Source organism: Pseudorasbora parva, chromosome 3 (assembly GCF_024679245.1).
Source record: "Pseudorasbora parva isolate DD20220531a chromosome 3, ASM2467924v1, whole genome shotgun sequence".
Taxonomy (NCBI): Eukaryota; Metazoa; Chordata; class Actinopteri; order Cypriniformes; family Gobionidae; genus Pseudorasbora; species Pseudorasbora parva.
Window position 1 is genome coordinate 5,090,925 of NC_090174.1, and position 13,794 is coordinate 5,104,718.

At 38.4% G+C, this 13,794-nt stretch overlaps 1 protein-coding gene across 1 annotated transcript; it reads right to left on the reverse strand.

Annotated features, from left to right (window-relative positions):
* Positions 1–6,472: 6,472 nt before the first annotated feature.
* Positions 6,473–13,749, reverse strand: c3h2orf68 (chromosome 3 C2orf68 homolog). Its single transcript, XM_067437623.1, has 4 exons — positions 13,374–13,749; positions 12,059–12,174; positions 10,575–10,720; positions 6,473–7,572 (listed from the first exon to the last, which is right to left on the reverse strand). Exons 1-4 carry the CDS (start codon positions 13,481–13,483, stop codon positions 7,450–7,452), a joined length of 495 nt encoding a protein of 164 aa, XP_067293724.1. The 5' UTR covers positions 13,484–13,749; the 3' UTR covers positions 6,473–7,449.
* Between the last annotated feature and the right edge of the window lie 45 nt (positions 13,750–13,794).

Consider the following 13,794-nt stretch of genomic DNA (forward strand, 5'->3'; position numbering starts at 1 on the left):
TTGTTCAGTTAGTTTGGTCCAGACCAAAAACTACATTTAGTCCTGGTCCACTTAGCTTTCACGTTGGCATTTTAACACCGAACCAAAAGATACACTATATTGCCAAATGTTTTGGGATGTCTGCTTTTACATGTATACATGAACTTTAATGACGTCCCATTCTTAATCCGTAGGGTTTAATATAGAGTTGGCCCACCCTTTGCAACTATAACAACTTCTTCTCTTCTCTTCAACTCTTCTGGGAAGGCTTTCCACAAGGTTTAGGAGTGTGTTTATGGGAATTTTTTACATTTCTTCTTGAAGCATATTTGTGAGATCAGGCACTGATGTTGGACGAGAAGGCCTCAGTCTCCACTCTAATTCATCCCAAAGGTGATCTATCAGGTTGAGGTCAGGACTGTGCAGGCCAGTCAAGTTCCTCCACACCAAACTCACTCATCCATTTCTTTATGGACTGACGCTTTGTGCACTGGTGCGCAGTTATGTTGGAACAGGAAGGGGCCATCCCCTAACTGTTCTCACAAAGTTGGAAACATGAAATTGTCCAAAATGTCTTGGTATGCTGAAGCAGTAAGAGTTAATTTCACTGGAACTAAGGTGGTACCTTAAAACCATTAAAAAACAAACCCACACCATAACCCCCCCCCCCCCCCCCCCTCCACCAAACTTTACACTTGGCAAAATGCAGTCAGGCAAGTCCCGTTCTCTTGGCAACCGCCAAACCCAGACTCGTCCATCAGGCCAAAAAGAGAAGCGTGATTTGTCATTTCAGAAAAAAAACGTCAAGTGGCGGTGTACTTTGCACCTCAGCATGTGCTGACCCTGCTCTGATTTTCCATGGCCTACCACTTCGAAACTGAGTTGCTGTTGTTCCTAATTCCACATTGTTATAATCCCACTAACAGTTGACCGTGGAATATTTAGTTGTGAGGAAATTTCACGAATGGACTTATTGCACAGGTGGCAACCTATCACGGGACCACGCTTGAGTTCACTGAGCTCTTCAGAGCGACCCATTCCTTCACAAATGTTGGTAGAACCGTCTGCATGCCTTGTGCTTGATTTTATACACCTGTGGACATGGGAGTGATTGGAATATCTGAGTTCAATGATTTGGAGGGGTGTCCCAATGCTTTTGGCAATATAGTGTACTTTGGTAGCCTACAATATAGTACCGAGCCTAAAGGCATGTAGGGATACATTCACATCCGGATTGGTCCGCTTGTACGTATATTTTTGCTACTGAACGGAACATCCTAATGCTGTGTTCTGGGCTAAATGCGCTCGTTGTATATGCGTAGATATATATGACGGCATTATGACTGAGAATTCGTGAATAACTTATAAAATGTGTAAAGGAGTGAAAAGAGCGTCAGGAATCCCTCTATCACACACAAACGAAAAGATCTGGAGACGCTGTTCTGACACCTGTATCAAACTGTGATGGGCAAAATTACTATGACAAGAAAAAACAGTGCTTGAGCATTCTGTCCTTTTTAGTGTCGCATCTTGTGACATCATATCCTGTTTTTGGTTCGTTTACATGCCTTTGGTCCGTGTTGCGCTCATATTTCAGTCGAACCGCACCAGAGTTTGTTTGGAAACGGTCTCAGCTTGTTTGATATGCACAGGGTTTAGATGTCAGTGTTCACACTTATTTAAACGAACCGCACTAAAAAAGCAATCGCACCAGGGTTCGTTTTAATACAACCAAACATGCCATGTGTGAACACAACCTAAAGCACCTCAGTTTTGGACAGATTTTTATTCAAAATAGCATCACAGCCATTCATTGTTAAATTTCATATGAATTAATTATATCGGGACTTTACCTATTGGCTTATTTTTTTTAGAAGACGTAATTTCTCTTTTGAGAGTCTCCATAATGCGCTTTGCAGTTTCTCCCATTCATAGTAATACAAGTGAACCATCTCTTCAACGTACAGGCTTTGCTTTCACCCAACTTTTACCCTCCATGCAATTCGCAACTGGCTATTAATTTCTCTTTGGTTTACTTGAGTGGCCATAACTTACCTTTATGAGTAGGAGCAGTCAGCTGATCTGTGCTGTCTTAGCACATTGAGTATTATCTGTCACTGGTCTATGGTAAGATATAGATTACAGTAGATACAGTATTTCTCCGTCAATGAAAATTACACATTTTTAGTATACAGCTATAAATAACGTGATTTTATACCATTTTAGAGCAGATATGTTTTAGAAAAGGTTGTTTTAAATGTATAGTTGTATAGTTGTCTCCTCTCCACCAATCAGCTGGTGTGTGGTGAGCGTTCTGGCGCAAAATGGTTGCCGTCGCATCATCCAGGTGGATGCTGCACATTGGTGGTGATTGAGGAGATTCCCCCCTTCTATATGTAAAGCGCTTTGGGTGTCTAGAAAAGCGCTATATAAATGTAATGAATTATTATTATTAATTATTATTATTATTATATTTTGCAGTTTAATATCTTAGTAGATCTTAGTAGCAGTTTAATATCTTAGTAGATTTGGTTTTTGCTTTAAGCGCTCAATGTTGAATCAACAGTTGCACCAATCGCACTAGTGCTTTTGACAGTTGCATGCAGCACAGAAACAGCCAACAGAGAACCATAATCATATTTTGCTCTTCAGTAACAGTTCTACAGTTACACTGTACCAAGGACCATTAATAGCACGTGTGCTCAAGTTACATTTAGTTTGCTTACTTTCCAAATTCAAATATAAATCATTAAACATGCTTGTCTGCCAAGGGAACACCCCCTCAGTGCATATCATTTGCTTATATTTTTATCCTGCATCATATGAATGGCATGTACAGTATAGATATGTGCCGACTGATGTGAAACAGAATCTTACATCCTTCCACTAAAAATAAGTGTCAACTAAATGAGAGGTTAGATCATAAAGTGTCATGCAAAGTGTTGGGCCTACCACGTGCCCAGTGATGACGCAATAAAACAATACTGAACATGGGAAACCAGTTGTGTTGTACATTATTTTCCATTATGTTTCCCTTGTTATGTCTTACAATAGGTTGTTCCAGACAGTAACAACTTCGAACTTTGTGAATGGAAATACCGTCTGACCTGAGCCCATAGTGAGCCAAAAGCGGTTGTTCGCTCAGCCATCAGGAACTGAGTGCCTCTGATTGACCTCGCTTTTCTGCCGTTGAAGTCAATGGGATAGCTCTGTCCATTTCTTTTACTGTCTATGTGGTCAAAAGAGGAGCCAGAACTGATCATCCTCAAAAAGTGACAATTTTAACAAAAAATGATCTGTGAGGTATTTTGAGCTGAAACTTCACATGCATACTCCGGGGACATCAGAGACTTATTTTATATATTGTAAAAAAGGGGCATTATGGGACCCCTTAAAAAAATTATGGGTAAAATCTACATATAGTTCCCAACGAAAGTATTGTTTAGTGTAATTAGGGAACGGGCTGTAGATTCATTAAACGATGTACATCACCTTTGTCAAATGGTGCTATGTAGAACCCATAAGAGGTGCCATATCGCATTTTATTTCTTCCTCAATAATGGTGCTAAACGGCACCAACAGTAGTTCTTTGGCGTGTAAAGAACCTTTTAAAGGGGCTTGAAAGGTTCTTTGTACAGCAGTGGTGCTATATAGCACCTTTACCACCCCAAAGAACCACTGAAAAACCGCTGAAGAACCATACAGAGGCTTAACAGGTTCTGTATATGGTTATGGCGCTATATAGCACCTCAGCCATCCCAAAGAACCGCTGAAAAAACACTGAAGAACCATACAGGGTCTTAACAGGTTCTGTATATGGATATGGTGCTATATAGCACCTCAGTCATCCCAAAGAACCGCTGAAGAACCGCTGAAGAACCATTGAATTACCAAGATTTGGTGCTGTACAGCACTTAAAGTGCCTATGAGCCAAAGAACCACTTTTAGTACTATATAGCACCCTTTATTTTTAAAGTGTTGTCTCCTTTCTGCATACCGCCAGAGCAGGAGCATTAGCTTTAGCCGTTATGGTTTTTTGGCTAAAGGTTGCAGGCTTGCCTTCCAGTGGCTTTGATGGCGTGCTGCTTTTATAGGCCAAAACCCAGAAACAAAAAAGCATTTTAACACTTCTTCCGGGTCCATCGTCTTGAAGTTAATGTTGTTTTTTTGAACGGGTTAAATGCTTGAAGTAAGGTCTGTGGTCAACACAAGCTCAAGATATTTTCATGTTTTATTGTTTGTTTTATTATACTCTCTTGTGATCTTTTAAAGCTTTTACTTGCCTTTTAAAAGGTGTTTGCTAAGTGTCTAAATGGGACTACAGAGGTTAACATTAAACATCACATCAAACAGATAAACTCACTACTTGGTAGATCTCCAGGAACAGTATTGGACACCCCTGGTTTAAAGCCCATATTTAGCTTTTGACTAACATGAGTTATACTGTGAGAAGAACATGCTCATGCGCCGAGACACAGGTCAGGATGTCATCGGAGCTAGAAGTAAATATCACCGCACGGCGTGCTACTGGATTATGTCCAGAACAGAGAGAAATATGCAAGAACAGGTTGAAAGGCCAAGGCATTTTATAATTTACACACTAGATGGATGCTTTAGTATGTCTCATTCTATATGAAACCACATAAAGACAACAGCAAATTAAAACAGAGATGTCTTACACCGTGTTTACACCGAACACGAGACAAAAAAGTATTTTTATGCAATGCTTGAACTGCAAAAACGTAGTACTTATGGTATAAAATATACTGTAAAATAGCAACATGGAGACACGTGCAAGGGTGTGTGCTAGATGTGTGCCCCGATGTCTTTGGTCTCTGAGCATCCAATCAGGACGCGGTGCGACGGATGGGGTCTGTGGGTGGAGCGTGAATGCATGGGAATGTGAACATTTGTTTTCTCTCACACGAGGACTGAGCACACTCACTATATCGAGGGGTGTGTGTGTGTGTGTGTGTGTGTGTGTGTGGGGGGGTGATCCAGTGCCATACCCTCATGCCCTTGAAGGGCCTCTAAAGCCTGTGGAAACGGCCCCTCCCTTTGAATACTCTTATGTAATCTGTGCATTGAGCGGAAATTTCTATTAAGTGCTTGCGTTTTGTAACATTAACAGTCAAATGCATTACTGTCAAATTCTGTACTGTCAGCTTTCTAACCATAGAAAATAATGACTGGGAAACAGTGCATTTGCTACTTGGTGCGTTAAAATGTACTTGGATCAAAAAAATAGATCCTTCCAGCTGTAAAATGTGATAAGCCTCATTCAAGGCTGTTGTCAAATTGCCAAAATGTACATACCTGTGATCACACTGCAACTGAAATCCAAGTTAGTACAGGCTATGAGCAGCTACAGGCTAATCTGGGCTGCCCCTCCCTGATACGCTTGACACCTTTTAACTTTACATAACACAGCTTTTCGAATAAATAAAAGTGTTATTAAAAAGAAGGTATAACAGCCTGTCGAGATGAATCTTGCGCATGCACGCGATATATGTAATATAATAAAATATATGTTTTTCAATGAAATAGCATATGCTTATTAAGCCTGCATTTATTTGATCAAAAATACAGAAAAAACAGTAACATTGTGAAATATTATTTAAAATAATGTTTTTCTATTTTAATATAAAGGATTAGTTCACTTTAAAAATGAAAATTAGCTTCCGCCAGACCACCTTCTGTAATTTACTCAGTTATTTTAAATTGTAGTAATATTTCACAATGTTACTGTTTTTTCTATATTTTTGGTCAAATAAATGCAAGCTTGATAAGCATAAGAGCCTTGTTGCAAAAACATTAAAAATAGTAATTTTCCAGACTTTTGACTGGTACTGTATCTACAGTCAAACCAAAAATGATTCAGACAACAGATATTTGTACTAGTGTGTGCAGGACACTATAGTTCATTTATGTAAATGAGGAGAGCAAAATAATGTAAACTGACATATTATCCCCAAAGATTCATCATACACTACCAGTAAAATTTATAAAAATTTGGGAGAAAAATGACTGGGACACTTTGACCAGAGCATGTTTTGATGAAGTGTTTTTTCTTTAATTGCTAATGTGACCTTTTACACTACAGAATAAAATGAAGCGTTGATTGGTCATTGGTTGAGCTAAATTGGTATTATCAGATCGTGTTCTTTAATTGAACAGCTGATTGGTTGATTGTAATCCAATCAAGATGGATTCTGACAGTTTAACTCTAAATTCTTGTCATTTTTTATAACCATTTTCTAAACTATATTGCGAATGAACTGTGATAATGTTGAAGGTGTCTGAATACATTTAGGTTTGACTGTAAATGCTGCATTCACGCTGTCATAATTACGAGATGAAAACCCTTGATCTATATAGAGTCAGAAATCACCACCAATGGCTGTTGCCTTGCATTTCACTTGAAGAGCTTTCCTGTGGTGAGTTATCATCCATAAAGTCTTTGCTGACAGGCAGAGTGAATGAAACAGCAGAAGCAGCTCAAGAAACATGTATTTTTGCACATGACATAAACATAGTGCACACTGCCATCATCTGTCCGTATGACAGAATGAACAATTCATCCAGCAATCGAAACAACAACACAACTGTACACTGCTGGAATAATAATACAATTACAAAAATAAAAATCTACCTGTACAATGAAAGAAGAGAGACAGGAAGAAAAACAGAAACATATACACCCCTTCTGTTTGCAGAACATCATGAGCACCAACAGAGGAAAAGAGGATATTTATACCAATGTTTCAATATAAATACATATGGAAATGAAAGGAAAAGGCAGATATCCAAATGCATGGATTTAAATATAAGAGCAATGAGGACCTCATAGCATTCTTTAAACTTACTTTGAACTTCGTCAGCTATTTCCTGTAGGTTGCCTCCTTCAAACCTGCTATCATACTGGAAGTATGGCTTCATTTTTTAACCTGATGTTAACCAGATTTAGCCTCAATCGTATAAACCTTCTTATCTGAAAGCCAAAGGCAGACTCATTGGATCTAGTGAGGCAATGCAGACCTTGTGGTTATAAAATCGATCACAAAACGAGTGCAGGAAAGCCACCTCAGGTGTAAAAAGAGCCACGGTCATCTGCACAACACTTCAAGATCCAGAGCGTGTAACATTTGTCCAACGTCTGGTCCGAGTGTGAAGTGAGGAGTGACAAGGAGTCCAAGTTCCAGTTGAAAGAACAATTCAGGTCCTATTTTCTGTGTATTACTGAAATACATATTATTTTAGATCAAACAAAGAACAGTGTCTTTCCTCTTGAGGTCAGAGTCCACTCATGAGCTGCACCTTCACATATTAGGGTAGTATACATGGCATCTCCATGATATTTATGAATGTTGCATGCTTGAAATGCAGTTCAGTCTCAATTCTGGCTCAACGGGGTCTCAGTGCCTGGCTCTTTCATCTCCACTCGTAGTTACAAATGCTTCTCTGTTCCTCTCAGCATTTGTCACAGCGCTTGCCCATTTCTTGTCCTACACGGGTCAACAGCGCCGCCCTCATGGCCGAGTCCAGAACGTTCTTCTCCGCCACTCTTTTCACAATAACTTCTGGCTTGTCCTCCTAGTTGAACAAAAAAAATGTAACACACTAGGATGACAACTAACGATAACAAAAGACTTTAAGTCAAATTTATATAGCGCTTTTCACAATATTTGCTGTTTCAAAGCTAATATAATAATATAGTTCACATTTTGCAACGATAGAAGCAATCAGGCAGTTGAGAGATGATATGTAGTATATATCGTTGAGCCAAAACATTATGACTAGTCACATTGGGTAGATTAGATGGTAAGCAAACTGTCAGTTCTCATAATCAACATGTTGGATGCTGGAGAAAAAGGAAGGAATAAAGATCTGAGTGACTTTGACATGGGTCAAATTGTTATGGCAAGGTGACTGGGCCAGAATATCTCTGAAATGGCAAGGCTTGTGTGTCGCTCCCGGTCAGCAGTGAGAATTTACCAACAGGGTCCGAGGATAAACCACAAACCGGCGACAGGGTGTTGAGCGCCCAAGGCTCAGTGATGCACGAGGGCAACGAAGGCAATGCATCACACTGTGGCACAAGTCACACAAAATTTGAATCATGGTTATAGGAGGGATGTCAAAATACTGTGCTGCGTATGGGGCTGTGACCAATCAGAGTGCCTATGATCCCCAGTCGAAAGCGTCAAAAATGGGTACAAGAGCGTCAGAACTGGACCTTTGAGCAATGGAAGAAGTCGCCTGGTCCGATGAGTCCCATTTTCTTTTATAACACATTGTATGATTTGGGGCTGTCCCAGACAAAAAATGACCAATTGTGGCGATTTCTGTGGTCGTGGCTGCTAAACGTTGGTCCTACAATGAGAAAGGTTCAAAGACGGGCGTTGTCACGGTCTTGCGACCAAATATAATTTTCTGACAGTGTCAGATATTTAGCATGATCATTTCACAGTGTGTTTGCTGCTACAACCTACATCTACAGACTAGCCAATAAAAATGCAACATGAAATGCCGTATTGATCAACGCAACATGGCGCTAAAAACTTAAACTATTCAAGCTCCATTTACAAGATAGGCATGCCAAGTTGGCTTCTTTTCCCTAGCCACAAACAGATTCATATGCTCTTCTTTCGCTTCCGCCTAATTTTTTTTTTCCAGTGTAAAACTACAATTGCCAAAGTGTGATTCATCTAGCTCAATTTGTTTACCAGTAGCACAGGCTGATGATGTTTACTCTTCTATACCAACTTGTGTCAACCTACGATTCAATAGGTGTCATCATCGTACAGTCTACACGCATGTCGTATCCAAGTTTATTAGACCCATGCCATACATTTATTGATCTTATAGGATTGCCGAAATCGCACAGTCTGTAGCAGGCATTACATGTGGATAGCTGTGTACGTGTGTGCCGTTTACCAGGGGAACACATGGCACCAGGATGCACTGTAGGATGACGATAAGCCAGCGTAGGGAGTGTGATGAGGGTAATGATCTGCTGGGAAACCCTGTGTCCAGCAAATTTGACACGTGGCTTCTTCCTAAACATATTTGCAGACCAGGTATACCCCTTCAGTGATGTTCCCTGGTGGAAGTGGTCTATTTTAGCAGGATAGTGCACCCTGCCACACTGCACACATTGTTTAAGAATGGGTTGAGGAACATGATGAAGAGTTCAAGGTGTTGCCCTGGCCTCCAAATTCCCCAGATCTCAATCCAATCAAGCATCTGTGGGATGTGCTGAACCAACAAGTTCGATCCACAGCAGCTCTCAACTCACAACCTACAGGATTTGAAGGATCTGCTGCTAACGTCTTGGGGCCAGAGACCACAGGACACCTTCAAGGCTCTTGTAGAGTCTGTGCCTCGGCGGGTCGGCATTGTTTTGACAGCATGAGGAGGATACCCAACATATTAGGTCATAATGTTTTGGCTCATTGCTCTGTGCGAGGATACTATGTGCGGATATTCATCTTGCATATCCAACTTTATATAAAGAGCTGGGCAATAAAATAGTAAAAAATGTTGATGAAATTATTATTATTATGAAAATAAAGTTAGATATAATATACATATCCAACTTTATATCTAGAGCTGTGCAATAATATATATATATATATATAAATAATCGATCATGGTCGAGATTTGCTATATAATGCTTTATATAAATTTACTAAAAAGGTCTAACTTAAAATCACTTACATCTTATTAATAAAATAGACAATTCACCCTTTCAAATTTATCTTGTAAATGTACATTACAGATCTTATTGTAAATGATTTATCTATTTTCTGACTTTGTAATGTTTAATCAAAATGCTATAACAACCTTCTTTTGAAAATGACAGGATTTTTCTTTTTTAATTACAACAAAAGAATAGGCCACTGCAATGGTTTTAAACCCATTCCACATTCTCTGATTTAAAGGTGTCATGAACCAGCTTTTAAAAAATATATATATACTGTTGTCTGAGGTCAACTAATGACGTTTGTATGGTTTTTACATTCAAAAAGATAATAGGCTATTTTCTACACTGGTTTTGAGGCTCTCTCCTGAACGCTGGGTTTTGATGGGCGTGCTGCACTGGAGACTTGGAAGTAAACGCCCATGGCTAGGATTGGATACGATTTACATATTTAATGAGCTTCAGCTCCCCTGTCAGTTCACATGAGGGATTGTTTTGAAAGCAGCAACTGGTATTCTCTCACAGGGCTCGTGAACGTCTTTATCAAACAAACATAATGATTTATTTCTCACCCACCCGCGATTGATTGGAATATTACTTTTTTATTACATAGCCCGCCCGATTGGTCGATATAAGCGCGAACTGCACACACATGCGTTTTTGTATGCAATTTTCTGCATGTGTTTAGACATTTTTCTCATTTTTGCAGCACCTCCGTATATAAAATCCTCATCTATGATTTCTGTTCCAACATCACAGGAGGAACAAGGAGGATAATTCCCCCACTGTATTTTATAAAACAAACATATCATTTTTGGTTAAGCTACTTCACTAGCTTTGCACAAAACTCTTTGTAGCCTGTGATGCATTAGATTAGAATCTCAGTGCGAACCTTGTGAACGATGAATGACGTTGTTTGCCCGTCGTCAGCTTGATAATCGAGCCAGAATAACTCAGTGCCAGTGTTCTCCTGCTCTGTGCCAGAGCTGCTCTCATTCCAGTCCTCTGCCTCGGCATTCGCACCAGGTTCAGATCCATCTGAAATAAAGCAGGTGTTCAAACATGAGCACTGCAGCACATCAAGCTCCAACATATCTGAACATGTCAAAAATATTTGACAATTTTAATTAAAAGCCAACCAATACTCACAATGCTAAGTGCTTTTTTAACTGGTTATTGTTTAAATTACTCTTGGTGCATTAGTTAAAGGGTTAGACCTAAAAATTCTGTCATTACACAAATAAAGATCTTTTTGAAGAAATCTTCTGTCCCTCCACTGACAGCTATGCAACTACCACTTTCATAGCCTAATGTTAGCCAACAGCAACTTTACATGGCCGCTCGGTCTAATGTTAACTTAGATAAATGTGCGCTAATATTGCATTTCCTGCTGTTCGTACAGTGTGGTGAAGCTAAATTATTACTGCGCTTAGTTATCGCATGACATGTTTAAATTAATTGTTACGTCTACGCCATAGGAGCTCATCTTGGCCAGTGTTACGGCTTTATTGTAAGCAAGACACAAAGCTCACTTTTCCCTGACAAAGTGGACAAACTCCTTTCTCATAATATGAAAAAAATAATTAAAAAAAGTCACTAGTCAGGTATAGCCTAATTGTCCTGTGGATTTTTTTTTAGTGTTTCAGTTTGCTGCTAATCACAATTAATCGCATCCAAAATAAAAGTTTATGTTTACATTATATACACCGATCAGGCTTAACATTATGACCACTGACAGGTGAAGTGAATAATTATCTCTTCATAATAATTATACACAGTAACTGTGCACACATATAATATTTAAACACAAAATTTTATTTTGGACGCATTCATCATTTGACAGCTTTTTAAAATAAGATTTACTTATTTGTTTGTTTATAATTTATACTTATGTTCTACATCCTAAATTTTCTTCATTTTCATTATAGGCTATTTATTTTGTTGGCATTATCTTAGAAAAGTTAGTTTGACAGGGTCACTGCAGTTTAAGATCAAAATTATATTTTAAAGGCTCATTGTCATAGTTAAGTAATTCTCCCCTGACTTATCAATGAATGGCTTTAAATGAACGACTAATAGACAAAATAGAAAAATCACTGGTTGGGGGCAGCCCTGCTGATGTGAAATGCAAAAAATAAAATAAAAAAAATAACCGTATATACTAAACTGGAATTCTGAAACAAATTAGACTAACACTTATGCAACTTAGCCCAATGTTTGATCGATCTTTTGGGAAGGTAAATCACACTTCTGCTGTTTTGATTTTTCAAAATAGTAAATGTTAATTTTGTATGATAAGCAACTTTGCACTAAAACAAAACCACACTTTACATTACGAAATAAATGAAAGAAACTCTTTCTGTGTTTGTAACTTACTCTGATGCCGTGGATGGTAGACCTGGCGGTCGGGTCTCCGGGGCCGGCGAGGGGTGGTGGTGTGTCTACGCCTCTGCTTCTCCTGGGCCTGTTTTACCTCTCGGTCATAATCATCCCTGTAGAAAGATTAAAAAAATTGTAAAACTTTGTTTTAAGGTTCAGTTATTAACTATTAACTAGTTGCTTATTGGCATGCATATTACTAGGATATTAGCTGTTTTATTAGCACTTATAAAGCACATATTAATGCCTTATTCTGCAGGACCTTATTCTACATCCCTTAATCCTACCCAATACCTAAACTTAAATGCTACAAAAACTACCTTACTAACTATTAATAAGCAGTAAATTAGGAGTTTATTGAGGCAGAAGTCATTGTTAATAGTGAATGTGTTCCCCATACTAAAGTGTTACCAAAAAAAAATCTATCACATATTTAATTTTAAAGAGGGCATATAACACTTGAGACACTGCTCAGAAGACCAGCAACATTAAACCTCATTTGAATGGGACATTTCTTATGGTATTCTAACATAAGAAAACTATCTAGAAGAAAACATCATCTAGGCTGCTTATCGATATGACTATTATTATAATTCCTTGAAGTAAAATACCCTGTATTATAGCAATTAGGCGTTTATATCTCACAATTCTGACATTATTTCCCACTATTCTGAGTATATAACTTGTCAGTTATAAAATCCATATTGTGAGATATAAAGGTAATTGCAACAATTCTGACTTTTGTTCTTGCAATTCCAAGTTTAAATTGTGCAATTCTGACTTATGTCATGTGTACATTTTTCCCCAAAATTGTGAGATAAAAGCCGCAATTACCTTTTTTAATGTTTTATTCTGTGGGAGACACAATATGTCATACTGTAGGACTGCAAAAGTAATTTACTAGAAATCTTTCAGGATTTTTAAAACTCATACAACTTCCACTTTGAATTCAAATAGCAAGACAACATCTCAATATAATAGATATGGAGTTATGAAAGATTACCTATTATAACAGCAATAAGACGATATATGTATTATATTATAAAATCTAATGGGGCTCTAATATATTATACTGTATACGGTAATGTCAGGTTTTTCACTATTTAATTTAAAAAAGATTCTTATTGGATCCCATTAGGATTGGACCCAAAATCTGAAAGAAAGTCTAATAAGAATCATTTAGATATTCCTTTGTGATTTACGCTTTCGAACTACATGTTTATAGTTTTTGGCTCAAGCCAGGCTACTATAACGTACTAATAAAACACAATAACTAGCTATTACTGAGTGTTATTGTGTGAAAGAGAGAGACCTGGCGATTTGATTCCTCCTGATGTGCTTCAGGAACCCGTGGCTCATGTCCAGTCGGCCGCCGGGCTTGTATTTGACACTCTCCCCCTCTGCATCATGCATAACCTCCATGGTTTTGCTCTGAAATTACTCTCAAAATAAATTCATTTTAGCACATTGATAAATATTCTATCTCCGATCACCGGGGGGCCGAGAACTGCAGACGTAAAAAAAAAAAATACGTTGGCCGATAAAAACCACACTCCTAGTTGTCGAGTATGTTTATTTGTTTTTTTCCACAGTCCGCTTGTATATTGCACTTCTTACAATCGACCAGCACGTGTTTTTGGTTTAAAAAGATAAACCCATCATGCAATAGAAAGTGGCTAGTCGAGAAAGTACAGAAGACCTATCCAGTGTTTGTTTTCGCATCGACCCCGGAG